The sequence below is a fragment of the Ursus americanus genome, chromosome 4 (assembly GCF_024610735.1).
Source record: "Ursus americanus isolate L20-20 chromosome 4, mUrsAme1.1.p, whole genome shotgun sequence".
NCBI lineage: Eukaryota > Metazoa > Chordata > Mammalia > Carnivora > Ursidae > Ursus > Ursus americanus.
This window is the reverse complement of record NC_142130.1, coordinates 33,477,993-33,503,878: the sequence shown is the minus strand read 5'-3', so window position 1 is coordinate 33,503,878 and position 25,886 is coordinate 33,477,993. Positions and strand designations below refer to the sequence as shown.

At 47.0% G+C, this 25,886-nt stretch overlaps 1 protein-coding gene across 25 annotated transcripts in view; it reads left to right on the top strand.

Annotated features, from left to right (window-relative positions):
- The window catches only part of KALRN (kalirin RhoGEF kinase), a 637,031-nt gene that overhangs the window by 558,018 nt on the left and 53,127 nt on the right, over positions 1-25,886 (top strand). For 13 of the 25 annotated variants that reach the window (XM_087861563.1, XM_045812696.2, XM_045812695.2 and 10 more), the window contains 9 exons: positions 3,306-3,589; positions 4,807-4,911; positions 18,114-18,244; positions 22,488-22,554; positions 23,439-23,542; positions 23,726-23,795; positions 24,043-24,129; positions 24,920-25,012; positions 25,782-25,832. In XM_087861563.1, coding sequence (XP_087717689.1) covers positions 3,306-3,589; positions 4,807-4,911; positions 18,114-18,244; positions 22,488-22,554; positions 23,439-23,542; positions 23,726-23,795; positions 24,043-24,129; positions 24,920-25,012; positions 25,782-25,832 — 992 coding nt within the window. Of the gene's footprint in view, positions 1-3,305; positions 3,590-4,806; positions 4,912-8,336; positions 8,433-18,113; positions 18,245-22,487; positions 22,555-23,438; positions 23,543-23,725; positions 23,796-24,042; positions 24,130-24,919; positions 25,013-25,781; positions 25,833-25,886 lie in introns of all 25 variants that reach the window. The other 12 variants (XM_087861566.1, XM_087861565.1, XM_087861570.1 and 9 more) reach the window with 3 other exon arrangements.

Genomic DNA, 25,886 nt, shown 5'->3' with positions numbered 1-25,886 from the left:
AGGAAACATTAATTCAGAGCCCTGGGGCTAATTCAGAGCCCTGGGGCAGATGTGGAGATGCCTGGATTCTGGTCCTAGCTCTGTGACAAACTCATTTCTAACAATGGATTTCTCATATTTAAACCTTCACTGCCTTATCCATGAAATGAGACTGAGATGGTTTTCAGCATTGAAATTTTATAACATATAAATTATATATAAATGTATATTTGAAATGTTAAATGGACTAGCAATTTGGTCCTCCTTTTACAATAATCATGGAGGCTAAAACAATACATGGAATGAATGCAGACATAGGAATAAGGTTAATGTATGTGCAGTGGATGGGGAGCCTGGGTGGCTCAGTCAGTTAAACTTCTGCTTTCGGCTCAGGTCATGATATCGGAATCCTGGAATCAAGCCCCTCATCAGGGTCCCTGGTCAGCAGAGAGTCTGTTTCTGCCTCTGCCCACCCCCCACTCGTGCTCTCTCTCTCTCTCTTCTCGCTCTCTCTTTCAAATAAATAAAATCTTTAAGTGTGTGTGTGTGTGTGTGTGTACACACACAGTGGAGTCAGATCTGGGTTTAAGTCTTGCCTCTCTTCCATTCACCAACTTTGAGCCTTAGTTTCCTGAAACCCTCTGATCTTCTATTTCCTATGACGAGCACCATAATCAGTAGCATCCACCTCAGCTTGGAAAGGTGTGAGAGCAGTCTTATTGTTGCAGCGGTGACAGATCAGTTCCTTGACTTTCATGCCTGCAAAGGCACTAGAATAAAATCTCAAACAGCTAATTGCAGTCATCTTGCAAAGATGGGAAGAGCATAGCATGCCAATTAGTCTTTAAAGCAATAATAAAGAAAGTACAAATTTTCAAAACTAAATAGTGCCACATTTTTTAAAAGCATTCATTCAAAGTAATTTAGTAAATTTCTCATGTCAAGAAAAAAGATTGTAACTATGTGAGGTGATGAATGTTAGCTAAACTTATAGTGCTGATCATTTCGCAATATATGCAAATATCAAATCATTATGTTGTACACCTTGAACTAATACAATGGTATATGTCAACTGTATCAAAACTAGAAAATAAAAACAAAAATAGGCAAACAAAAAACAGCAAAGTGATTTAGAAATGGGCCTGTCTCAATTCAGGACCCTAATTAGCTGAATTATAGATGGCTTCCAATGCTTGAATTCTCTTTATGCGGGCTGTGATTGAATGGCCCTAATTGTTGACACAGAATAAACTTGAAACAACAAAAGTGAGAACATGCTTGATTTTTAATTTGTACTTTGTAATGTGTACTCTTGCCATTCATTTGTACAAAATGCCCCAAAGCAGAACCATATGACAATAGGGAATGACAGTCAGTCAAGATTTGCGTTTGTCAATCTCAAAGTCAGGCTATGTTTTGTGATGGAACAGAGAATTTGGACCAGGGCACAGTTAATGTGGTTTGGCCTCTAATTCTGCTGACACAGTATGTGCTGATTAAGTTTTGAAGCCTTGGTTTTATAGAGCCATGTGGTATCCCAGGGGTCTGGTGAATGAAAAGCTTTTGCAGCTTATCAGCAGAAAGATAAGAGAAAGGCCCTGGTTACACCACCAGTGAGGGGAGATGTTGATCACCCAGGCTTCTGAGAACAGGAGTTTGACCCACACCAAACACTTCAGAAATAATGTCAACATACCCAGGACCACAGCCAGCAAGGAATTCCCTGAGATAAGATTACAGTGTTGTCCTTAAAGGGATGCCAACCAAGTCAGCGGATCCCCAAGTATTCCCTGAGCAGAGCAACTCTGTAAATATCCTTTATACCAGGGGACTTTAGGACCTCAGTGTTTGGGCTTCTAGATGCAGACATTCAGGTGTTGTTTTCCAAAGTACACACAAAACTCTAGCATCGTCAAAGTCAGTCCCCACAGGGTCAAGAGCCTGAGCTTGGGGCCCTCAAGATAGGCCAGTTGTAGAAGCTAGAGACAGCTGTTTGTTGGCAAAAGTATTCATTCACCTTCCTTCAGGATTTTGTTTCTTCTCCACTGGCTATGTCTAGGCCAGAGGGCCTATAAAGCCAGGTTTGTCCTCAAGGCCAGGTCTAGGATGAAGTCATTATAGGAAAAGGTGATTCTGTCTTTGAGAGGAGTGGGTGTGAAACACCATTGCAGTCATTTATTTCAATACCTAGTCATGGGTTTGGTTTAAGTATTAGTCTGCAAACTGGCACAGGGACAGTGGGCCCACGAGGGGTCGAGGCAGAGCCGGGCAGGGACTCTCCCAAGACCATTTTGGTCACGAGGAACAGCGGGTGCAGAGAGGCGGCTCACCTTTGATTTGTCGTGCAGACGCCTCCTGCCCCGCAATGCCTCACATCCGTCCCTCTGCCCCCTTGTGCACCACCCTACTGTGGCCTTCTGGTTCTGACCCCTCCTTCCCAGGGCTATGCTGTATGTAGTGACCAGATTAATTAACAAAAAAAACCCTTTTTATTGTGTCATTTCCCAGGATAGTCTCACAATAAAGGTCAGACACTTATAGTTTATTATTAAATGTCCTCACTAATCTTTCTGTCCAGTTTCTCTTTCTCCATCAAACCTTTATTTCATGCAGAGGATCTCCTTATGGGCTGTGTTAACCTATTTTTCAGTATTCATGCTTTGGTTCCTGCTGTCTCTCCCTTTCAGAATTCCTTCTCCCCTTCTCTTCTACTCAGACACATCTCTTCCATTAAACCCTTGCAGACCAATCCCTCCTACGTTGGTCTGACCTTCCTCTGAACTCTGCTAGCTTATCACCTGGAGTCCAGACCAGCCCTGTGGCAATTAGTCACATTCTACTCTGTGAATCTGGCTTTGTTTTGTACGCTCTGTCTTGCTCTTTCACTCTTCTCTCTCTTTCTTTGAGTGTGTGTGTGTGTGTGTGTGTGTGTGTGTGTGTGTGTGTAGCTAGATAAGGGGTCTTTGACAATAAAACCTAGGTCTTAAATGTCTTTAAAATATACTACCTAATAGATGCTCCATGACGTTGTTATTGGTTGGTAATTCTTGCTTAGGATCTTGATTTTTTTTCCATGAGGGTAGGAGTCTTTGTCTTCTGTTTGCTTGGATATCCACAGCAACCAGAGCAGTGCCTTGCACATTGAAAATTGAGTGAGTGTCAACTGTTAACCTCTAGAGAGGGTTGCCTTGACCAGGGTCTGCAGCTGGCCTTGACATTCTGCCTTGTGTCCCAGCTTCCTGAGGATGGAACTGTCTTACTCCCAGCCACACTCCCACCCCCAGCTGCCCCTGACATGGCTGTGCCTGTCTGTTCTTTCTCCTCAGATGCATACTCTCATTCCTCAAGTGAAAACGGAGGCAAGTCTGAGTCGGTGGCCAACCTGCAGTCTCAGCCCTCCCTGAACTCCATCCACAGCTCCCCCGGGCCCAAGCGTTCCACCAACACCCTTAAGAAGTGGCTGACCAGTCCCGTGCGCCGGCTCAACAGTGGGAAAACAGATGGAAACATCAAGAAGCAGAAGAAAGTACGAGACGGCCGGAAGAGCTTCGACCTGGGATCTCCCAAGCCTGGGGATGAGACGACCCCTCAGGGAGACAGTGCCGATGAGGTACTTACACCTGGCCCTGGAGCCCCCAGGAGGAGGCGGCTTCTGACCTACATCCTTCTGGAGTTTTGGGAGGCTTCCTTCCATGGGTACTGTAAACCCACCAGTCTCTAGTCCCCAGCAGATTGTGTTCTTGAGCCCAAATGATCAGAGTTTTTGTACTAACAAGACCTTGCCAGTCTGATGTGTAATCAATTCGGAGACTGACTAGCACCTAGAATTTCCAGCAAATAGACAACATTTTGCCAGATTTGGAGATAGGGACCTGGGCCCCGGGAGAGCCATCTGGTCACCTAATCCCCTGCTTCTAAGGACTACATCAAAACCTGCTAGTTGAGAATAAGAATAAAAGAAGTTAGACCATTTCCCTTGGAAGTAGAAGGCTGTGTTGGGAGAGTATAGCTGTTTTCAAGTATCTAGAGCAGTGCCACATATAAAGGGGAGTAGACAACTCCAGGTTGCTCCAGAAGGGAGAATTATGGCTGACAGGTGAAAGTTTACAGAAGGCAAGACTGCGCCTCAAAGAAGAACTTTAATGGAGGTCCACCAGTGATAAAGTGAGCTGTCATGAAAGCAAATAAACACCCGTGCTAGAAGGGTCTGGGACGCCATATGACCTCACATAGCAGTTGGAGAGATCCCTGTATTAGCCGAGAGCTCGGACGGTGTGACCCCTGAAGTCCCTTTCAGAGCTGAGATTCTGTAATCAAAATACAGTGGGTGTGTTTTAGTTGAGGGAATGAGAGCTGTTTTTTTTCTGGCCAGCTAACCTGCTCTAATCAGTGATGTGGCTAAGTGACTCTTCCTGCTGTGTAACGAGACTCTGTGCGTAATTTTATGCTATCTGCCATTTCCCCCTCTGAGAATGACAGTAGAGCCTGATGATACTCAGATTGTCGCTGAATCATCCTTCAAAAGCTAAAAAGTTAGGTTCTGTCTGACCACTCTCAGATTTTTCTATTCCTGACTGATTAATGAGGTAGATGTTTCTCGTGTGTGTGTGTGTGTGTGTGTGTGTGTTTTCCCCCATTTGAACCTCAGTGTCCTTTGAGATAAGAACGTGCACCCATTCCACAGAGGACAGCGGGGCTGAAAAAATAAGGATGTGTTGAAGAAGGAGGGTATCATATATTGCTTTTTGAAAAATTCTGAATCCTGAACCATTGGTATCTTTATATGAAACGTAGGACTGTATGGCTAATGCTGCTCTTTTGTTCTAGAAGAACAAGAAAGGTTGGGGCGAAGATGAGCCAGATGAAGAGTCACACACCCCTCTCCCTCCTCCTATGAAGATCTTTGACAATGACCCTACACAGGACGAGATGGTAGGATTTCTTTACGTTCTCACTGGAAAGAACAATGTATAATACATGTGGTTTTGTCACGTGTGTATGGTGAGGGTAGTAATACTCTCTCTCCCTTGTTATCTCTCTGAATCCATAGTGATGTGGATTCCATCTATATTTGGTACGTGTCCCCTCCCCCCGCCCTGGAAGTCTGACTTCATTCTGGGCAGTGTAGGGGCGCGTGCCGAAGTCCCAGAGTGGGAATCTGACTGGTGTCTCGTCCTGTTGAGGAAGGGTGATGGCTCTGTCTTTGGAAGCTGCAGATCCTAAAGGGAACTATTTGTCTCCAAACAAGTCTGAGGCGGTTCCAGGCCATGATCACTTTGCTGCACCTGACTTCTGAACTATGTCTTAGCTGCCCGTTTTCCCTATACTCAGCACTAAAATCCAGAGAACAGTAGCTTCTGGTCAAGCCCAAATTCTGCAAGCACCACAGGAGGGATGGAGATGCTGTAAGGGGGTGGCGAGCAGGGGGGTTGCTGACAACAGTGGGAAAACCTAAGTGCAGGTTGCCACGTGCTTGCTCTTAGAAACTCCCTGACTCGTGAGCACGCAGAGGCTCACCAGTGCCTGAAGCGTGGATGTCCACGTGGCCTTGAATCGCCCGGCGAGCACCCCGATTGCTCTAGAGGCTCAGCTTGGATGTGCTGCCCGGTACCCGCCGAGGCTCGGGGCTGCGTTAACCACCCGCTCCGTCACACATTTTCCTAGCAACCCCTGCTTTCACCACAGCGCGTTTTTCCTGCCTTCTGTTCATGTCGCTGCCCCCTTGGACTCTGCAGGTTTTAACTGTCCTTTACATTTTCTTTTCAGAGTGGTTGTGGTGGTGGTGGTGGCTTAGCCGTCCCTCCGGGGTCTCCTTGTGTTCCCTGCTGTTCCGCCTTTCGGTGGCACAGCCTCCTCTGGGGAGGTGGGGCCAGCAGAAGTGGGGAGCAGATCTTACACCACCACCCGGGATACGGTTCAGAAAGTCCTGCTTGCAGATGCTTCCGCATGTCCGGTGATATCCCCGTTCTTGTGTTCACTCCCTCTGCTTTGTATTTGGATCACGAACCCACAGACATTAGTTGGGGTCTTCCGGGGTGCCACGCGAAAGGGAGAGCCTCTAGGGACAGGACGGTGACTAAGGCGCCCCCCCTCTGTGACTCAGCCGTGAGCAGGGCACGGCGGTGGCCCTCCTGCGGTGATGGTGGTGGCCCGGACTCTTCACCGTTGGAAGGACAAGTAGCCAGAAGCACGGCACGATGCCCATCCTGGCTTCCCAGGAGCAGAAGTGCCCGCGCTTCACACTGAGGTCAGCGCGGGAGCCAACCTGCTGTGTTCCCAGAGGCCTACCCTTGTAAAATGTTCCGCTAACAGTGATAGCCTATGTGGGGCGGAGGACGCTCCTGTCACAGCGCCGGCCGTCCCACACGGCCCTCCGCACCAAGGCACCAGCTGGCACACGATAAGGAAAGGTCATGAACCCTCCCCCTCGAATTCCCTCAAATACAACTTGTTTTGGGGAAGAGGATGTTATGTTGTTTCTGGATAATCTTTAACTGAAAATGCAGACTTACCCCAGGCATTTGTGTGGCCTTCTCATTAGCCAGAAAGAGGGCAGATGGCAACAGTCCCTTTGTGGACACATTTACCCTTCTCAGCCCTGCCTGTTTGATTTCTGTGTGTTTGTTTTTCTGAAATATTTGGGGAGCCTCAGAACTTCCAGCAAATGGAGTTGAACATATTGAAATAAGTTTTCACAACAGTCTATAAGGAAGTTTTTAGTCTACTGATTGTAATGTTACACAATCGCCTTAGTTCTCCATGTTCCCTTCTAATATTTGTTCATATGCATGTATGTTTTATTTTTATAATTTTAATATGCACTTGATATGTTCAGTACCTTATTTCATATTTTTTAAGAATCTTATTGATTTTACCTTCATAACTATAATTTTAATAGCTGAGGAAAGTATTTCCCTTATTTGATGTATCATAATTTGCTTGACCAGTCTGTTTTGGGACATCCTGGGTTGTTTCCAGTTTTGCTATCCCAGATAACACTGCCACAGATCACTTTGTACATACAGCATTTGTTCTTTTGACTTCTGTCCTTGGGATAAGTTCCCAGGGGTAGGATTACTAAATCAAAAAGTTGATAGCTTGGATTTCCAAACAGACTTAAGCTCCTTTCCTTCATTCCCCAGAAGAGAAAAAACAGTGTTGTTATCTCTCTCTTAATTATTATTTGACTTTGTTTTACCCCATCTCAGAAACAGAGACCTAGAGTAACTCTTAAATTAGACAACAAATAGCTTCCTTTTTGAAACTCTTCCCCCTAACGTAAGGGACAAACTTGAAGCCAGAGTGTGGCCAGGACATCCAGCTTTTTACCCCTGGGGAAAGCAGTGTCAAAGACCGAAGGAGCATGTGTCCTGGGCCCTGGGAGCACAGTTGCCCTCTGCTTTGCTGTGCCGGGGGAAAGCTCATATGTGCATGCAGAGTGAACCATTTCTCCCCCAGTTTCTTCTCAAGTAGGAGAAGGAAAATTAAAAACCACTGTCCCTTCGTGAGCAGGATTCCCCAAACCATTGACCGAACAGTCACCTGGACTAGTCAGTCAGTCCTTCTTGCTGGTACAAGGGGAGTGTGGGGCAGACTCTTGGCTTGAGCCTCCTTTCACTGTGAATAAGATAGTCCCTGGTGACTCCAGCATGAGATACACAACTCCTTGCTAAAACCATTTATTACGTCCAGGTGTTTCAGTTGGGGGTCCTTGGCACAAACAGCTATGTTTGTGGAGGTATGTATGTGTGCGTTATCTCTGTGTGTGTGTGTGTGTGTGTGTGTGTGCACGCGTGTGCACGCGCATGTGCCCACATTTGAGTGGGCAGGGGGTTTCTAGCTTCCTGGTCTTTAAGTGCTCTGCCCTAAAATTTTTGCTTGATACACACTGAAGATATATGTTTAAAATCTGTATTTAAAATGTAAAGCAAAGACAATTTCTCTCCTTTGGACACATTTGAGGCTAGGTTTTTCATACCCTGAAACAGCAATGGGCAGCCCTGTCATGGCCAAAGTTCTGTCTGTCCCTCTCCCCTGTTGCTGACAGTGGGTGCAGCCCTTACCTATCAGCCTCCTGGAAACTCAGCAAACCCTGCCCTCTGCTCCTCTGGAGGCCTGCCTAAGGAGAGCCTTGTCCCATTCCTGCTTTGTCGCTGGCCAGAATTCCTGACAAGGGATCAGGCAGGCCTGTCCCACACCCACACCACCTCCTATCTCCCTCTATGATCTCTTGCCTCTAAACATAAAGCTTTGCTTCCCTTGCCTGCCTTGAGCTGTGGACTTGCTGTTTTGCTTCCTAATTGCTATTCCTCATTCCTTGCTAATCTGCTTTTCCTTTGCTGCTCAATGTCTTGCAGTCCTCCTCTTTGCTAGCAGCCCGGCAGGCTTCCACTGAAGTACCTTCTGCTGCAGACCTTGTCAGTGCAATAGAACAATTGGTCAAAAGCAAGCTGGTAAGTGGGGGTCCTGGAGGCAGTTCTGTGTGTGTCTCACCTCCATGCGGCTCCCAGGGCCTGGCATCTATCTGCCATGGCCTCCTTTGCACCTGTCCTCATTCCTCCTATAGGATTGTTTCTAGCTGATGATGGTTTCCAAAAAACCTGTGCCCCAAAGTCTTTTTAGCTTTTTTTTTTTCTTGGAATGGGCATGGGCAATTAATAGGCCCTTTTGGGATTATGGCATTGATGAAAGGAAAAAAATATACAAGACAAAATAGCCTCCCTGTGAGCCCGGTCCACTGACCTACAGGGATGCGGCATTTGGACAGTAACTGGTGTGTGTCTGGTTAGCCCTGAAGCTAACTTGGCTGCTGAGACATGGAACATGGATTGGGTCTTGGAAAGTACCAGATAATTTTATTTGGAGACCCCAGACAATTTTCTAGCTCGCAGAATCTTGCAAAAGTAGATTGCTGATTATAAAGGGGAATAAGCAAAAGTGTGCAGATACCTCACCACAAGAGATTAGGGGAGCTGGTGCATACCCCCATCGTGGGGGAAAACTGAACTTATGCCACTGAAAACTGGCCTAGCTTGTGACTGTCTCAGAGGCCAATCAGATCACTACAGAAAAGGGGTTATGGGTCTGGCTGCTTTAGGGTTTGGGCACCATGCTGGTGAAAGAGCTTGTTTTTGGATAATGCTATTCCTCTACCGCCTGTTTTTACACTGATGCGTATCCCTACGGGATGGCAATTTGAAGCATTCTCCTTGCCCTTCACCCTCATCCGTGTCGCTTGTTTGGTTTTTCCTGCAACTCTCATTAGGGTAAATGTCTGTGCTTCTGCCAGACTTCTTTTGGGCGGTTCTGCTAATCAGCACCATTTAAACCCTTCTCCCCTTAGCCCAGGAATTAGAGGAAAATGCTGGATGCCGTGCAGGGAACGCTGCCCGACCATAATTCTGATTACAGTAATTCCCTCTTCAAATCTCCCAGCTTAGAGAGTACTGATGAAATTTAACACATGATTTTCTTCTTCTCCTTCCAAGTTTTCCTTCCTAAGTTAGAAAGACTATTTCAGCTGATGTTTTTACTAAGTGTGTCTAACTCTTGAGGGTTGTCCATTTTCCCGCCACCACCCTCCCTGTCTCACGGGTGGGAGTCGAGTGCTCTCTCAGGCACTCTATTGGCTTTTCAAGTCTTGTCTTTGTGACCACTCCCCAGTTACTCTCCTTTCCTCTCCACACTGACCCACACACCCTCTTCGTTCTCCAAATACTAACGGTGTTTTTCCTTAAAAATCATCCTTTGTTTTTTTCTTTACATTTCCCCTTTCACCACCTGAGCCTGAGCCCTGACCTCATGCCTGGACTATTGCAGTAGCTCCCCTGCCCCAGTCTGCCTCCCTCCTGGGCCTCGGTCTCCTGGCGGGTCTTCCACAAGCACCGCTATTGCCTCCCTCCTCAGTGAAGTTTCACTGCCTCCCTCTTGCCTACACAGTCGTCTCCGGTGTGGGGGTGCCTTCAGATACACAAGACACTTTATTGAGGTCCAGGAAGACAATTTTAGAATCTCTTCATCTCGTCATTTAAAAATGATTAGGCATATATTTTATTGTATACGTAATGATAATACGGTAGCACAGAAATACATGTTATAAATACGTTACATGTTTTGGCGATGTTATGACCTAAATTACATTTACTGATAGAGGTAAATGATCAAAGTTTGGAGATCACTGGATAAAATACTCCATGGATAAAATTCACACTTGTCCAGTATTCTAATGCTTTGTAGCCAGCCTACTGCCACTTACTTATTCTGGTTGATGAACTCTGCTCCAACCAAATTGTTTTCCTCGTGCACTTGGCTTTCCTCCCTCCAAGTTTCTGTTCATACCACCCTACTTCTCTGGAACATTCCCCCTCTTATTTTTGCTTATCTAAAGCATAACAGTCCTTCAGGGCCCCACTGGAATCTCATCTGCCCAGAAGGGCTTCCCTGACCAGCCCAGGCCAGATTTCCTCTGCAGTCCCACGGCAATTACTGTGTAAGCCACACACTGCCAGGCACAGCTCTTAGATAGTTCTGTTAGGTTATTTGTTGAAGTGTCTTAATCTTTTCATTATCTTAATCTGTGCCGCTTCCCTACCCAGCAAGATGATTGGTCATTTAGGACATTATTTTCCCCTCCTCCATTAGTACACTGGAGACTTTTACACTCATACATCAGTGGACTCTTGTTTCCAAAAGGCTGTATTTTTCTATATTTTGGATTCCCTTTATCCTGCTATTACTGCTCACCTTAGCACTGCTGGGAGTCCCCACAGCCCTCTAGTTGTGTGATCAGCGTGGCTGCTGTTAAACAGGTAAGTGCAGATATTGAGAAGTCTCATGAGAGCAAGTTTCCCAGAGGAGAGGAAGTGGAGGGTGTTGGTGGAGCAGATCAGCCCTGTAACAGGCCCTCAACAAACCTCTATCAGATGAGTGGCTGCTCTGTGGTACGTTCCCAAAATAAGAACTTTAACTTCTTCCCCCACCAATAAGTACTCCTTGAGGACCTGCAAAGAACCCAGAATTATAGAGATTTCTTTGGCCAAACAAGTAAAACCAAGCCCATATCATGAAGGGGAATGAGGGAGCAGCAGTTTTCAGAATCTTCTCACCAAAATTGGATCCTTTGTCCTTCCCTTTACTTTCTCTTTCTTCCCATCCCAGTACCTGCCCACTGTGGGAGAGCAGTGAAGCAACAGTAGGTGGCTGTTTCCCCAGGCATGTTTGCATTTTTATCTCTGAGACTTGTATTCCTACTCCTCATTAGCTCTTTCGCTGAGAAGAGGGTAAGACCTAGAACCTACGAAAGTTTCAGAGTTTTTATTTGACCGTAAGTACAACAGTGTGACAGCTGCCAAAATGGCCAGTGTGTTCATAGGCTAGGTTAGTGAAAGCACAATGAACAATCAAGGAGAGTAACAGCCCCGTTGTCCTCAGAGTTCTTCAGCCCATAGCTGCCATGAGTAGTGTGTGAGTCATGTAACAGGTTCTGAATGCTGCATTCTGAAGTGCTCTTGAACTCAGGGGAAGGGCCCCAGAGGTGGTAAACAGTACCATGTGGTCCATATCATTTGAAGGAAAGTTGAAGGTACTGGGTTAAATTGGGGGAGAAGTTAGGAGAGAGAAGGCTCATGAGAGCTTTCCTGAATTCATTGAGGACTGCTGTGGGAAAGAAGGGTTGGTCTCACTCTTTGTTGCTCCAGAGGGTGGAACCTAGACCTGTGGGTGAAAGTTATCTTAGTTCAGTATGAGATGAGGTAGTAAGTTCCTTTCCAATTCACAGAGTCTGGAAATTTTACAGGAGCATCTAGCGTACTTGGACTTTTATATCTAGGGCTTGGATTCTTTATACTTTCTTTTTTGGTTGCTCCAGAGATAGCACCAAATTCTGCTCTATCCAAAAGCCTGGAGATCCCTCATGTTTTGGAGTCCCAGAGCTGCCCTTAGTGCGTTGTGGTCACATGGTCATGACAGCACCGAGGCTTCTGCCCCAGAGCTGCTGGTAGGAAACAAGGGTAGGTATTCTCCAGCTCACCTATAATACAGACCAAAACCCTTGAAGCTCCCCCAGGACTCCTCTGACAAGTTCTTCTGGACATTATGGACACTTCTGAGTTCTCATCTGCCAGCCTTGGTCTTTAATCATTGCTTTTATTTAGCAAGAGAAGATGCCCACCCACCTCCCCCCCCGCAAGATAGATCTCACACATTTTTTCCACGTTTTGTATTAAGATATTGTCTCAAATTCCAAGCCAGGAATAAGGACTTTCCCTGTGTGCTTTTTTCTCTTTATTTTTTTAAGTAAACTCTACCCCCAATGTGGGACTCAAACTGACAACCCCAAGATCAAGAGTCACATGCTCTACCAACCAAGCCAGCCAAGTGCCCCTCCCTGTGTGACTTTTAATAAAGCTTTTCCTACATGTGAGGATGGGTGGCGGCAGTGGCGGGTATGTAGGGAATCAGAGACCTGGGTTGTAGTCCTGCCTTGGCTACTTATTGTGTAGCCGTATGCACATTACTGAGTCTACTTGGACCCCTCTTTTATCTCCTGTATCAGCAGTGATGGTTCTGTCCACCTGAATCTTATCTCAAAAGAGATACTGTGATGATTGAGTAGGTGTGAATGTGCTTCGTAAAATGATAAGCAAGCACCCTACAGATGTTAGCTCTTAGCCACCTCATCTGTGATCTGTGTTGTGAATGTCAGGGCAAGGGAACAGTGCCATGCCTTTCTTCCATAACCATGTCCTGGGCCATGGGGGCACAGTATTTGTCAGCCAATAGTTAGTGGTTGGGTGAACAGGGCAGGGTAATAGCTTAACATTCTATGTGATTCGGTTTTATTCCTCAAGTTCGAGGAACAAGAGCTTCCTCGCCATGTGAAAAATCTCGTGTGTCTCTAAACAGCCATAGGATTTCACAGCCTGCCTGAGATGAAAGATCGAGCCTCTAGAAAGAATGCCTCCTCTCTGAGCCCTTGCCCTCAGATGGCATGTCACAGTAGTTCACTGGGCTTGGGATGGTCCCGATGGCCCCTTGACTGGTAATCCTCTGCCTTTGGGGTACGAGCCGGCCGGGATTGAGCTCCTGTTCAGTCCCCCTGGTGGCCTGGCATCCTAGAACGGGTCTGCCTACTTCAGTAGGACTTCCCGCCCTCTGGTTCTCCTGCTTTGATAGCATTCAGGGCCACAGGCCAGCCCTGTGGGCCACGAAACACGGCTAGGGCCAGGCTGCATCCGTGTGTATGTATGCTTTGCTCTCCTCTAGGTGAATTGGCCTGCTCTGTCAGTGGCAAGGTAGAGTTCGCCAAAGTTAAGAGCCCAGAGGGGAGGAAATATTGGCCACATCACACCCATCGTGGTGTGTGTTTTGAGGCACTAGGTGCCTTCTGGCCTCCCTCTATGAAGAAAGGTTCCTGAACTTGTTGAAATAGAAAAGTTTCGATTTCCACCAAAAAAAAATTTAACACAAAGTCACAAACCTGAAATATCATTTGTCTAAACATGACATTTTCTTTTTTTTTAATAATATTTTTTTATTATATTATGTTAGTCACCATACAGTACATCCCTGGTTTTTGATGTAAAGTTCCATGATTCATTCCTTGCGTATAACACCCAGTGCACCATGTGATACGTGCCCTCCTTAATACCCATCACCGGCCTATCCCAATCCCCACCTCCCTCCCCTCTGAAGCCCTCAGTTTGTTTCCCGGAGTCCGTAGTCTCTCATGGTTCATTAAACATGACATTTTCTACTATACAGTTATCTTCTTCCCCATCCCTACCCTTAATTTGCCTGGAAATGACTCTGGTCTAGTACTTTTTGTCCAGAGAACAGTATATAAATTTTTAGAGCAGGGTGGGGCAGCTAAGAGGTTGGTGTCCTGTGTGGTGCTGTGGTGCGTGGTGCTGGATCAGCACCCTTATCTGTTGTTTTATCAGATGACCTTTGACCTCTCCCCAAGAGTCCCATAGTACATTCAGGAAATTCTTGGACTCATACTATGTGCCAGCTCTGAAATCGAGCATGGGACCTTCCTTAATGGAGCTCACAGTCTAGGGTTAGTGCTCAAAACGCACTCCTGCCTGGACTCCTGCAACATTTCCTCCCTGACTGCAGTCTGACCTGTCTCTACATGACTACCAGATGGAGTTTCTTTTCTTTTCTTTCTTCTTTTTAAAAAACTTTTTAATAGTTTTTTTTTTGTTTTTTGGTTTTCTCTAATAAAAGCAAAATATGCTCATTCAAGAAAAATTAGAATAAGGACAAGGGTATAAACACAAATTATATCACTGATAATATCACCATCTAGACATATTCAGTACTGAAATATTGATATATTTTCTCCTAGACTCTTTTAAAAATAATGTAATTAATTAGAGAGTATAGAAAAGTGAAGTCCTTTTTTTCCTTTACTCTCATATCAAAAACATTTTCCCAAGTCATGAAAGGTCTTTAGGAACATTAAGACTGATCTTCCTAAAACCTTAATCATGTCACTCCCTTGCTTCAAATCCTTTCCTCGTTGGTTTAGAAAGTGAAGTCTCTACTTGTTAATGCGACACACAGGCTCCCCAAGATATGGCCCTGCGTACTTCTCCAGGGTTGTTGTCTCACTCCTCCCCTCTTCCTTCCCAAGGGCTCATTCACCCCCACTCACACAATACACAGTCACTTGTCGCCACCCCTCACCCCTGGCCCCTTTTACACCCTATATTCTACCTGTGTGGGCTGCTTTCAGCTGCCCAGGCTGCCCTGTGTAGGTTCACAGCTTGATCCTTTACTCAGAGTGCTGCTTGGGCCTGGAACGCTCTGCCATCAGGGGATCCAGTGAAATCCCTATTTCTCAATACTCAGGTCAAGCATTGCCTCTTCCTTTCCCTCCCCTCTCCACCCTCTCCTCCCCAGAGAGCAGCCTGCTCCTTTTTTCATCCTCCTTGGTACCTCTTCCGTCTAGAATAGCACCCATAACAGCTTAGATTGGGGGGGCGGGGAAGGAAGCCAATCCTATTCATCTTCATTTCTGCAGTGCTTGGCAAATACTTAGCACAGAGTAGATGCTCAATGAATAGTGGCCTGAGTACAGACAGATGGTCAGTTGCGGTATTGTGTAACGACTGGTGTACAGGGGTGTGTAATGGGTGTTTATAGAAATCCTGAGGAGGGGCATTTTATGGGTGTGTGACCCCCAATCCAGCAAACAGGAAATGTGTTCATTTTCAATGTGGGGACAGCCTTCCTCTATACTTAATCTACTGCTTTGAATCCTATATGCATTTCTGTCCTTGGCCTTAGAGCAACTGGAGGAACTTTTGTAGCCCTCTCCTCCTACACCTTCTCTTTTGCCTGCTGAGACTGTTGTGGCCTGAGCAAGGCAGAAGTCCTCCCACTACTCATCAGCCAGCCACTGCTGCCTGCCTCCCACCAGGAGCAGCACAGACAGTGGCAGGTTGCCCCCACTTGCCTGTGGCTGGGACCCAGCATCCCCACTCTAGCCCTGCTAGCCAGGTCCTCAGAGGGAATGGCATTTGAGTTACAAGCATTGATAACCAACACCATTATGAGGCAGATTACCCAGACTACAGCTTAGCCAGACCCTTTATTTCGCTCTTCCTCCTCTCTCACTGCCTCTGCCCTGCTCACCCCCTCACAGAGTCTTCCCCAGAGATAATTTGGGTTTCTTTGCTCATAGAACAGGTCAGGCAGGAAGATATGGGACATATTTACCTGTGTGACACTTCGGGCTCCTTAGATGTCCCTCATTCTAGAAGGTTGAAAATGGACTGTGCCAAGCAGTGCCCCACAGGAGAGCCTTGTAGACAGAGATGTAAGCCTGTTTGCCTGGGCCTTGCAGTCAGCATCCTGCCAGCCAACAGGCTGCAGAACAAAGGCTGTAATAGGACAATGGAACAAGAAGGAAGGGAAGTAAAAGCCATGTAATCAGATCAATCACCAGCTGGGCCCATCTGCCTGGGAGCCTGTCTCTGGCGATGGCACCAGGGAACAGGTCACATGTCTTGAAAAGCCTGCTTGTCCACTGGCTTGTCAGACCCCAGCACCAGACACTCTCATTTCCTTAATAACTGGTTACAGATCCTGAATCTATAAATTTAGCTAAACTCTCCTTGACCTTTCTGTATTTTTAGCCTATGCTTCTTCTCAGGATAACAACTTCCACGGTTGATGACTTGTCCTGTAAAATAACTTCATGTCAAGTTAAAAGAAATTCTCTCTCTCTCGAACTTGAAGATGCTATCTTCTTAAGTCTAGTTTCGGGTGTTGGTAACAAATTCATGCTTGGCTCTTGGTGCATTTTGTTGATTTGGGGGTGGGGGGGGGGGGGAAGAAGGTTTACATCTCTTCTCAGCTTTAAATTTTTCTGCTGTAAGACTTTTTTAAAAGATTTGTTCATTTATTTAAGATTTTATTTATTTGAGAGAGAGCACAAGCAGAGAGAACGGCAGAGGCAGAGGGAGAAGCAGACTCCCCACTGAGCAAGGAGCCCAATGTAGCAGGGCTCGATTCCAGGACCCTGGGATCATGACCCAAGCCAAAGGCAGACGCTTAACCAACTGAGCCACAGGTGCTCCTTACTCATTTATTTTAGAGAGAGAAAGAGAGTGGGGGAGCGACACAGAGAGAGGGAGAGGGAGAATCTCAAGCAAACTCCCCATTGAGCATGGAGCCCAACGTGGGGCATGATCTCACAACCCCAAGATCATGACCTGAGCCAAAACCAAGAGTCGGATGCTTAACTGACCGAGACACCCAGGCACCCCTCAGCTTTAAGTCTTAATATCCACCACCTGTTCTCATATAATGAATGACCCATTGGACACCTCATTTACTTTTTGTTTTATTCCCCTGGACTTCTCCTGCTTTTATCTGTCCTATCTTGAAGTACAGCAGCTATGAGAATTTAGACAGATACTCCAAGTGCAGGCTGTTTAACACCATGCCTTTTGTTTCTCCGACCTTTTTGGAGACTTTTTGATCTTCGTGACTTTAACCTTAAGGCTGATGTTTTCAAAGACTTCCAAAGTGAAGCCTTTCCTTTGAGCCGCAGAGGCTGTTGTCAACAGGCCTCTTGTGTGGGTAGTTTGGGTTAGACTCCCATATTTGCTTTAGAGTCGCTCACCTTGACCTTGGTCTCCAGGCTTACTGTGTACCAGCATTGCTTCTGCCAAGTTCCATAATGAAATGCTAAGTGTCACTGTGTGATCTTTCTTCGAGGACACCTGTAAAAATGCTAAGATTGGCCCCATTTTTTAATATCCTCCTTGTTAACAGCTCCAAGGAGGGGGGAGAACTCATCATTGTAAAATACTTCTAATTTTTCAAGGGATTATACAACTCTTGTCTCTGTCTATTCCTTAGAAATCTGTAGAAAGGAGAGGTATGATTTGAAAATTGAAAAAAACTGAAGTATGCATTGGAATAATTGCATCTGTCTCACTTAAGATCATCCAGTGACCAGCAGATTTGGGGTTAGAATCCTTTGCCCTTAACTCTTTCTAGAGTACTATATTAATACCTTTACCTTGTTTCTCAATCCTGCAGCATCTTAATTAAAAGAAATTAAAGGGATTCAGAAATGAAAGAAAACCCTTGGTAAATAACCTTAGCAAAGATATTTTTAGGAAAGGCTAAATCTATTGACCTATTCCTGTCTACATCTCATTGGCCTCTTGGGGGAAAAAATGTAGCTGATTTAACAAACATGAATTTACCCAACTAGCTCTCCTGTAACTACCCTCCCCTTTTCAATTGGCATTTGATGGTCCCACAACTGGTTTTCTTGTCTAACTGCTTCATTAGCATAGAATTGCAATGATTAGCTTTACCTCTGCAGCTCTTACCCAGATATAAGTCACTTTGACAATTTTCATTATGTCAGGAAATTGGCAGCACATGACGCCAAATTCATCCTGATTGCCGGAGAAGGCAGCAGCTCTGGGCAGTCTGCTGCAGGGAGATGGGAGTACCTGGCCTCCTGGCACTGCACTGATGTTCAGTGAGAACAGCCTTGGCTACTGATCTACCAAGCTGGCTGCTGCTAGGCTGGAGGGGACACAAGAGCCTCCAGATGACTTTTCAATGTACACTTCCTAAGGCTGTTTTTCTTCTCTTTTCAGAGTCTAGAAGGAGGCTCCTACCGGGGAAGCTTGAAAGACCCTGTAGGCTGCCTGAATGAGGGGATGACCCCCCCCACACCTCCTAGAAACCTGGAAGAAGAACAGAAAGCCAAGGCCCTGAGAGGCCGGATGTAAGTGACTTCTCCAGATGCTACCCTAGTACACGTGTGGACAATGGGCTACGGTCGGAGGAAGTTTGGGGAGGATTACAGAGGAGTTCCCCACACTGTATTTCCACGGATATCATTCATTCTAAGTAAAGGTGACCTAGATCTGTGCAGTGTACATTGATAAACAAGGCACTGCAGTGGCGCTGACTTAAAGAATTATAGGCTGAAGTATTGTCTGGGAGATAGCAGCTATTATTGACAAAGTGTGGTTGTAACCAAGGTCTGTTAGAAATTTAAAACATGCTGGGGCGCCTGGGTGGCTCAGTCAGTTAAGCGTCCGCCTTTGGCTGAGGTCATGATCCCAGGGTCCTGGGATCCAGCCCTGCATTGGGCTCCCTGCTCAGCGGGGAGCCTGCTTCTCCTCTTCCTCTGCGTGCTGGTGCGCGCACATGAGCGCACGCGTGCGCATGCTCTCCCTCTCTCAAATAAATAAGTAAATAAATATTAAAAAGAAAAAATAACACGTGCTGATAAAAGGAAAACAACAAAGTGCAGGAAACTATGGGACTATTGCTATGGTCCCATATTAGAGAATCCATGGTAGAAAGTCTGGTGGAGTTTCACCTGAGGGAACATTGCTCAAATGCAGGGAAGTCATGTATAGGAAAGGCATCTCTTGTGCAGCTAGGCCAGGGCCTAGCTCCGCTACTTCTCTAATTTTGCATCCATTTGTGGGCCTGGCTCCAAGAGAACCTCTTCACTTTTTTTAATAGTTGGGGGTAAATGAAATTCACATTACAGCCCATTTCACAAAAACCCATACTTTATGCAAGGTTTGAGTTATCCACCCTGATGTCGAGTCTGTCTTCTGTTATTTGAGATGATCAAGAAGGTATCAGATACCATTAATGCAAAACCACAATTCCTCCAAAACTTTAGTTTTCCTTTTTCTCAGGTTTGACTCCGTGTTGGAAGCAGAGCTTGATGAGTCTTGGATGTGGCCTCGTGTGTGAGAGACTGTAAAGCCGAGAGAACTGGTCCCTTTGCTAATTAGTCTGTCCTTCTCCCTCGGCTCGTCGTTCCTTTAGCCTGGTCACAGACATGAGGATTACCAAAAATGAGTGAGGCCAGGTCCTTCCGTTGCCTGGAAACAGGCAAAGTGAATATTTATGACTTTCTTTCCTAGGAAACAAAAGTAGAAACATCATAGTCAGGGCCTGGCCTCAGAGCAGGGCTGTCACCTCACAGTGGAGCTGAGCAAGTATCTCTTCAGTTCCAAACTTACCCCTCAACTTTATGGGTACTCAGGGGAACCCCAAGAATGGAATAGAGGTAGAAAAATCCCTAATGGAATTCCATCCTTAAATGGAAATTTTCTAGGACTTGTACAAAGCTGCTTCTCTTTAGCTTCTCAGGGTTGTTTTTACATAGATGAGGCAGCGTTGGAGCCGATGTTTCAGTCCTTTGTCAAGCCAAGCAAAACTCAGATCAGGGAGGAGACCTATGGGGTAGCAGGTGGTCCTTGGCAAAGTCTGTCACTGCTCTTGTCACTTCAGCTGAACAGGCCCGTGAGCAGTCATGTAAGCCATTGTCCTGCTTCCACATGTGCTGTTGTCTGGTTTTGCTCTGACAGGCAAAAGTGTGTTGCCTCTTTTACTCTCTTTACCCATTTCTTCCCCCTCTTCTTACTCTTCGGCTGACTCCACAGCTCTCCACATCCTGAACTATCCTGAAAATCCAGCTACTACAATATCTCATTGCTCTTGCTGTAACTTATGGCCATGATGAAAGAGAGGATATATACATGTCTAATTGTGAACCCTGTGTGAGGAGAGAGGCCGGGGAGTGGGGGTAGTGGGGGGGGCGGGGGTGAGGTGCAGAGAATGGAGACTCAGCCCCAGACATCGAAGGGTTAAATGGGAGCTCCGCAGAGAAAAGATGAAAACAAATAGTTATCTGTCCAGGACAAGAAAAAAGCTGAGAATGGTCCCGATTGCCTTCAGGTTTTAGTTCCTCATGCATTGAACGATAGGTGTTGAACACCCATTAGGCACCAAGGTATGGGATATATCAGTGAGTAAAATAAACAATAACAATAAAAGAAAAGTCCTTGCTCTCATGGCAAGCGTACACTATAAAAGGGAGAAATTATACAGTAAACAAAATAAGAATAAATTATCTAATATGTTAGAAACTGGAAAAAGGAAAAATAGTGGGGGAGATTTGGAGTACGGTTGAGGCCATGTTGCAGTTTTAAATGCTTCTGACATTTGCACAAAGACTAGAAGGAGGTAAGGAATAAGCCACTAGCCAAGGCCATTAGCCATGGAGGAAAAGTGTTCTTGGCTGAGGGAACAGCCAGTGCAAAGGTTCTAAGAGATTTCCTGTGCAAGACCAGCCATTCTCCACCATTGTGAAACATAGAAGTTAGAATTAGGTCTGACCTGTAGCTGGCAGAAGTTTAGTTGGATAACATTTACTTTGTAAATAACCTTTACTAATAAGAACCAAACATTTGTTAAAATGCTTTATTATCAGTTCAATTTATTTGGCAATTAATCATGTACTGTCTTGTGCTGCATGTAACTTAAATCTTTTATGGACCTTTTCAGAACATATATTAATGTGTCATGATCTCCCCCCAAGTATTTCATCAGGCCTTCAAGAGAAGTGATGCCAGGCCCACTAGCAGCACCTAGCCTAATCAGTCAGAGCATAGGATAAAAATATCGCCTGGAGACAGGGAGCTGGACTTCATCTCCAGAGGGCCCTCCCAGCCCCAAATTCCCACTCCCACTTTCCTGTGGGTTTTTACCACTTTCTTCCAAGCAGTAACATGGGCCATGCTAAAGATATATTTAAATGCTTTTACTTGGCCTTGCCAGTTCCTTCCTGTGGCCTATAACACATGATTGTGGATTGTGTATATTAGAGAGAGGAAACTGGTTGGAAGTACTGGCCATGCTGATAAAGAAGCATGTGTTCCTTTTGCTTTCTCCCCATCACCCTGAGGCCCAGACCCTTGGATCCGTTAGCTTCTCTGTGCCATATAGGTCAAGAATTTCAGATGAATTGCTTCCTGGGTTCAGAACAGTTACAACCCTTATGCTGGGGTCCCCTTTGGACATCCCAGAACTATATCCCTTCTGCTACATGGGCCAAAAATGCAGTTGTGTGGCTCCAGGCAAAAAAGCTAGTAGGAGTCAGATTCCAGTAAGCCGCACAGCACCTAGCCTGACCCGGTGCACAGCCCTGAGTGTTTTATGTCCAGCTGTTTACTCTCTGGACAGAAAGAAAGAGAAGGGCTTGGTTTTGAGGTTTCAGGGACTCCAGAGAGCCAGTCTGAGTAGTTTGCCAGGCAGCGGGCAACAGTGAAAGAGCAGAGTCTTTGGACTCTGGTACAATAGGTTCGGATCCCAGCTCTGCTACAGACTTCGTCATCATGGGAAACACGGCCTCAGTATTTTCTCTATGTAAAACAGGGCTTACACTACCTCCCTTGATAGAAACATGAGAAAATCCAGATGAAGCACTGGCACGAAGCAAATGCTCTGAGAGGAGGAAATCTTTAACAAGAAAGAAACCAAGAAAGCAAGGGTCCTTGTTAGTGGTTACACCCCACATCTGCTGGGGAGAGGGGAGGCTGCTGCATTGAAAGTTGTAATCATGGAGTGTCTGCAGTCAACCTTTCTGGCCCTGACTGGGGCTTTTGCAGGCTGGTTACCAGGGACAGCTATCTGAATAATTGTAGCTTCTGTATCTCAAAAGCCTCACTTGATGTTGGTGTCTCTGAGGCCTCAAAGGTTGGCTATCAAGCAAATGTCTTTCTCCTCTTGATAATCACAGAATGGAGTTGAAATGAAGGAAGAAAAGTCTCATGGTGAGCCCTTGGCCTCAAAGCTTTCATAACTCAGTTTTGCCAAAGTGCCTGTGACTCCTCATGCCCTGGGTCTATACAACTGTTCAGTTATATATCTTCCTCCCACCAAGAGGGAGGAAGAATCATTAAGAACAGGAAGAAAAATGCTAAGTGGTAAGCATCGCTGTCGCCCAGGCTGCTGTGTGCCGCCTGGGAAGGCGCCTCTTGGCGTGGGGCCTCTCACAGGCAGAGCACCAGAAAGCACCTGCCCAAGGGGTGGCAAGTGTGGGGTTTGGGGTGCTCTTGTCATAAAGGTGCCAAAGTAACTTTCCTGTCAACTGGAGTGTGAAGATTTCTTGCTTCACAATGAAGAGGAACCCTCATTGTTCTTAATCTCCTGCTCAGGTTTGTCCTGAATGAGCTGGTACAGACAGAAAAAGACTATGTCAAGGATCTGGGGATTGTGGTGGAGGTGAGTATGTGGCTCAAGGTGGGTCTGCAGTCACCCAACCAGAGGCATGTTGGACCCTACCTGGACCAAGGTGTTTTTAACTTGTGGGTTACATGTATTTTACTCTCTGGGTATTTGCAGAAATGAAACTAAAAATGGTAATAGATCAGTGATCTATTTTTTCTTTTCTCCTTGAAATATCATGAAAGATTCAGAGGGAGATGGGGTCCCAAATGTTGCAGCATTTGGGGGGGATCCTCTTGGCTGAAGCTGAGTCCTTTCATCTTGTTTTAGGTGACCAAGTTACTATCTCAAGAGCTCTTCCTTGGCGTTTAACTATATGGACATGCATTCTTCAGAGCTGAGTCACCATGGGCACAAGCAGGGCACTCCTAGTGAAACCTCGGGGCTTAGAGTGTCCTTAGATTTTAAGGAGAATGTTATGGCTACCAAGAGAACAGGCAAAGAAAAAATCCACCCCTAAGACAAACCTCGGGGCTTAGAAACTCCTTAGATTTTTAAGGAGAATGTTACGGCTACCAAGAGGACAGGCAAAGAAAAAATCCACCCCTAAGACAGGACTGACAAGTCCACAGTTAAGAGTCAACTTGGTAGTAAATAAAACAGCGCTCTCCGTAGGGATTTACTTTAGGGGCATTTACATACTTGGATGAAAAATTACCTTCTCTTAAGAAGGCTGGAGACAAAGGGACCTAGAACTTCATCAGAGGTGTGTCTGTCACTCTGCATGGGCTCAAGTGCTGGCCGAACACTGAGAAACCACAGAAGAGCTTGCCCTCAGACTCCCGCAGAGAGTGGGCGCTTAGACGGGCTGCGGTATATGGGGCCTGGCAAGAAAGCTTTCTTGTGAAAATACCCCACTGATCACTGCCTCTGCTCTACAGGGCTTCATGAAGAGAATAGAAGAAAAGGGTGTCCCTGAGGACATGCGAGGGAAGGATAAAATTGTGTTTGGAAATATTCACCAGATTTACGACTGGCATAAGGAGTAAGTGAGCTGTTGTCCTGGGGACAGGGCATCCTGGTAATCCAGGACCCTCCCATGCTCTGCCTGCATCTGACCTTAGGGGTAGGGTTGGGGGAAGAGTCTGCTGTCCTTTATCTCCTCACCGAGAAATAATACAGTTCCGAAGGTTGTGGCTTCCTTCCCTGACCCCTTCCCTCCTTTTAGTTTTTTCCTGGCCGAACTGGAAAAATGTATCCAGGAGCAGGACAGACTGGCACAGCTCTTCATTAAGCACGTGAGTGCTTCCCTTCGGCCTCTGCGCCCTGCCCCTCCCACCGGCTCCCCTGCATGCCTTCCACTTGCCTGCATTCCCGCCCCTCGCTGAGTCCCTGCTTGTTTGGGTAACCCTGTTGGCAGTTGGAGAGATGGGCTGTGGCCCGCTGCGTGTAGCTCGTACCCGTGATGTTTCACTGCCCCGCGTCCCCAGAGCGGGGGGGGGGGGGGGGGGCGGCCGCCTCAGCGCCCCTCGTCTGCCTCTGCAGGAGCGGAAGCTGCACATCTACGTGTGGTACTGCCAGAACAAGCCGCGCTCCGAGTACATCGTCGCCGAGTACGACGCTTACTTCGAAGTAAGCTGCTCGGCCTCTGCGCGCCGGGCTCGGGGAGGTAGCCACAGTCAGGAAGGCCAGCCATGGCCATCCCCGGCGCCGGGACCCCTGCAGGACGGGGAGCGCCGCCTCAGCCGAGCCGCTGGCTTAGCTCGGTGCCCGTGGCGGGCACGCTCGGGAGGAGCGGCGGCGGCCCGGTGTGGAACGACTGCGACACAGACCCTGCATCGGGGGCTGTCCCCCTTCCGGGACCCCCAGCGCGGACCGTGCCCACGCCCGCCCCGCCGGTCCCTGGGGCCCGCTTGCGGAGGCCCCCCGTCCTCAGCCGGGTGCTCCCCGTCAGTCACCTCACGCTCTCGGCTGCGCTCGCGGAGGTTCTGTCAAGCACGTTCGAGTGTTTGCTGTGCCCCAGGCCGGAAGTGCAGCTTTTGCGGGAGGAGCGAGGCAAGGCCGGGCCCTCCGCGGACTGTTGGCACATCTGCGTTGAGGGCCCAGCCCCTCAGGCCCGTGTCCTAGGAGAAGCCCTTCTGCCGTGGCCCCGGAGCGGCGGAGAGAACAGAATACCGTTCCAGCGTGTCCCCCGGGGCTGCAGTGAGGACAAGGGTGGGACCGGGCCTGAGCTCCGGAAGGGGGCGGTTCCGTGTTGTTAGGCACAGTTAGTGGCTGTGCGGGCAACTCTCCCTCTCCCGTGGTGTGAGGTTCTAAACCTGCACTGGCAAACCTGAAAGCCTGTCCTCACCTTGCCCCCTGATCCCCAGGCCCCCAGCCCTTTGGCTCCTTTTTCTTCTAACATACCTGCCTTGTGTCGCAGGAGGTGAAACAGGAGATAAATCAAAGGCTGACGCTTAGCGACTTCCTTATCAAGCCCATTCAGAGAATCACAAAATACCAGCTGCTCCTCAAGGTAAGAGAGCTGTGAGCCGAGTCAGGGCCGAAGAAGGGTCTCCCCAGACTGAGCTGGGGAGCAGGTGAGCAAGAGGCTCTGTCTGCCGCCGCTTTCCCGTGAACTAGGGGGGCGTCTGTGGGCTGCTGTCTTGCCTGTCCCTTACTGTGTCAGTTCTGCCTCCAAATAAATTGCGCGCATGTCATTCACTACCTTTAAGGTGGGTGGTTAGTTCATTTTCTTTCTTTCAATTTGCTTTCTTCCTTTGTCACCATTGCTGACTTGGGACCTTTAAAAAATAAGAAATAGTAACATAAAATCAGAGTGACCACAGGAGAAAGAAAAGCCAAGGCTAAGGCCCTGGAAAGCTTAGATGAGTAATACCTAAAATTTGATCATATTTTACTTTTTAAAATGGCTTAAGTTGGTTTGTCTTATAGACTACGAGGTAAATGGAAGAGAAAGATTGAGCTTTCCTTTCTCCCGGCCTTTTTGGACATAACCCCCATCTCTTCCTGCTCAGACTCTCCCTCTCCTTTCTTCCCTCCCCCTCCTCCCCTCCGTTTTTCTACAGCTTTTAATCTTTGAGTATTGGGGGTTTTCTCCATGTTGTTTCCAGTGTGACTCATAAGTTCATATTGCAGCTTCCATAACGCACTGCCATGTCTGTTGGGGAGGAAAGTCATCTGGGTGTCATCATAGATTTCATGATGCTGGATTTTTTATAGTGCTCTGTTTTCCTAACTGATGTCACCCTCCTGCACCCTTCCCTGCTCCCCCCACTTGCTAGGACTTCCTGAGATACAGTGAGAAGGCTGGTTTGGAGTGTTCTGATATCGAGGTGAGTCTTCTGCTCACAATGCTGGCTGTTTTCGGTGACAGTGTTAGATGTCTA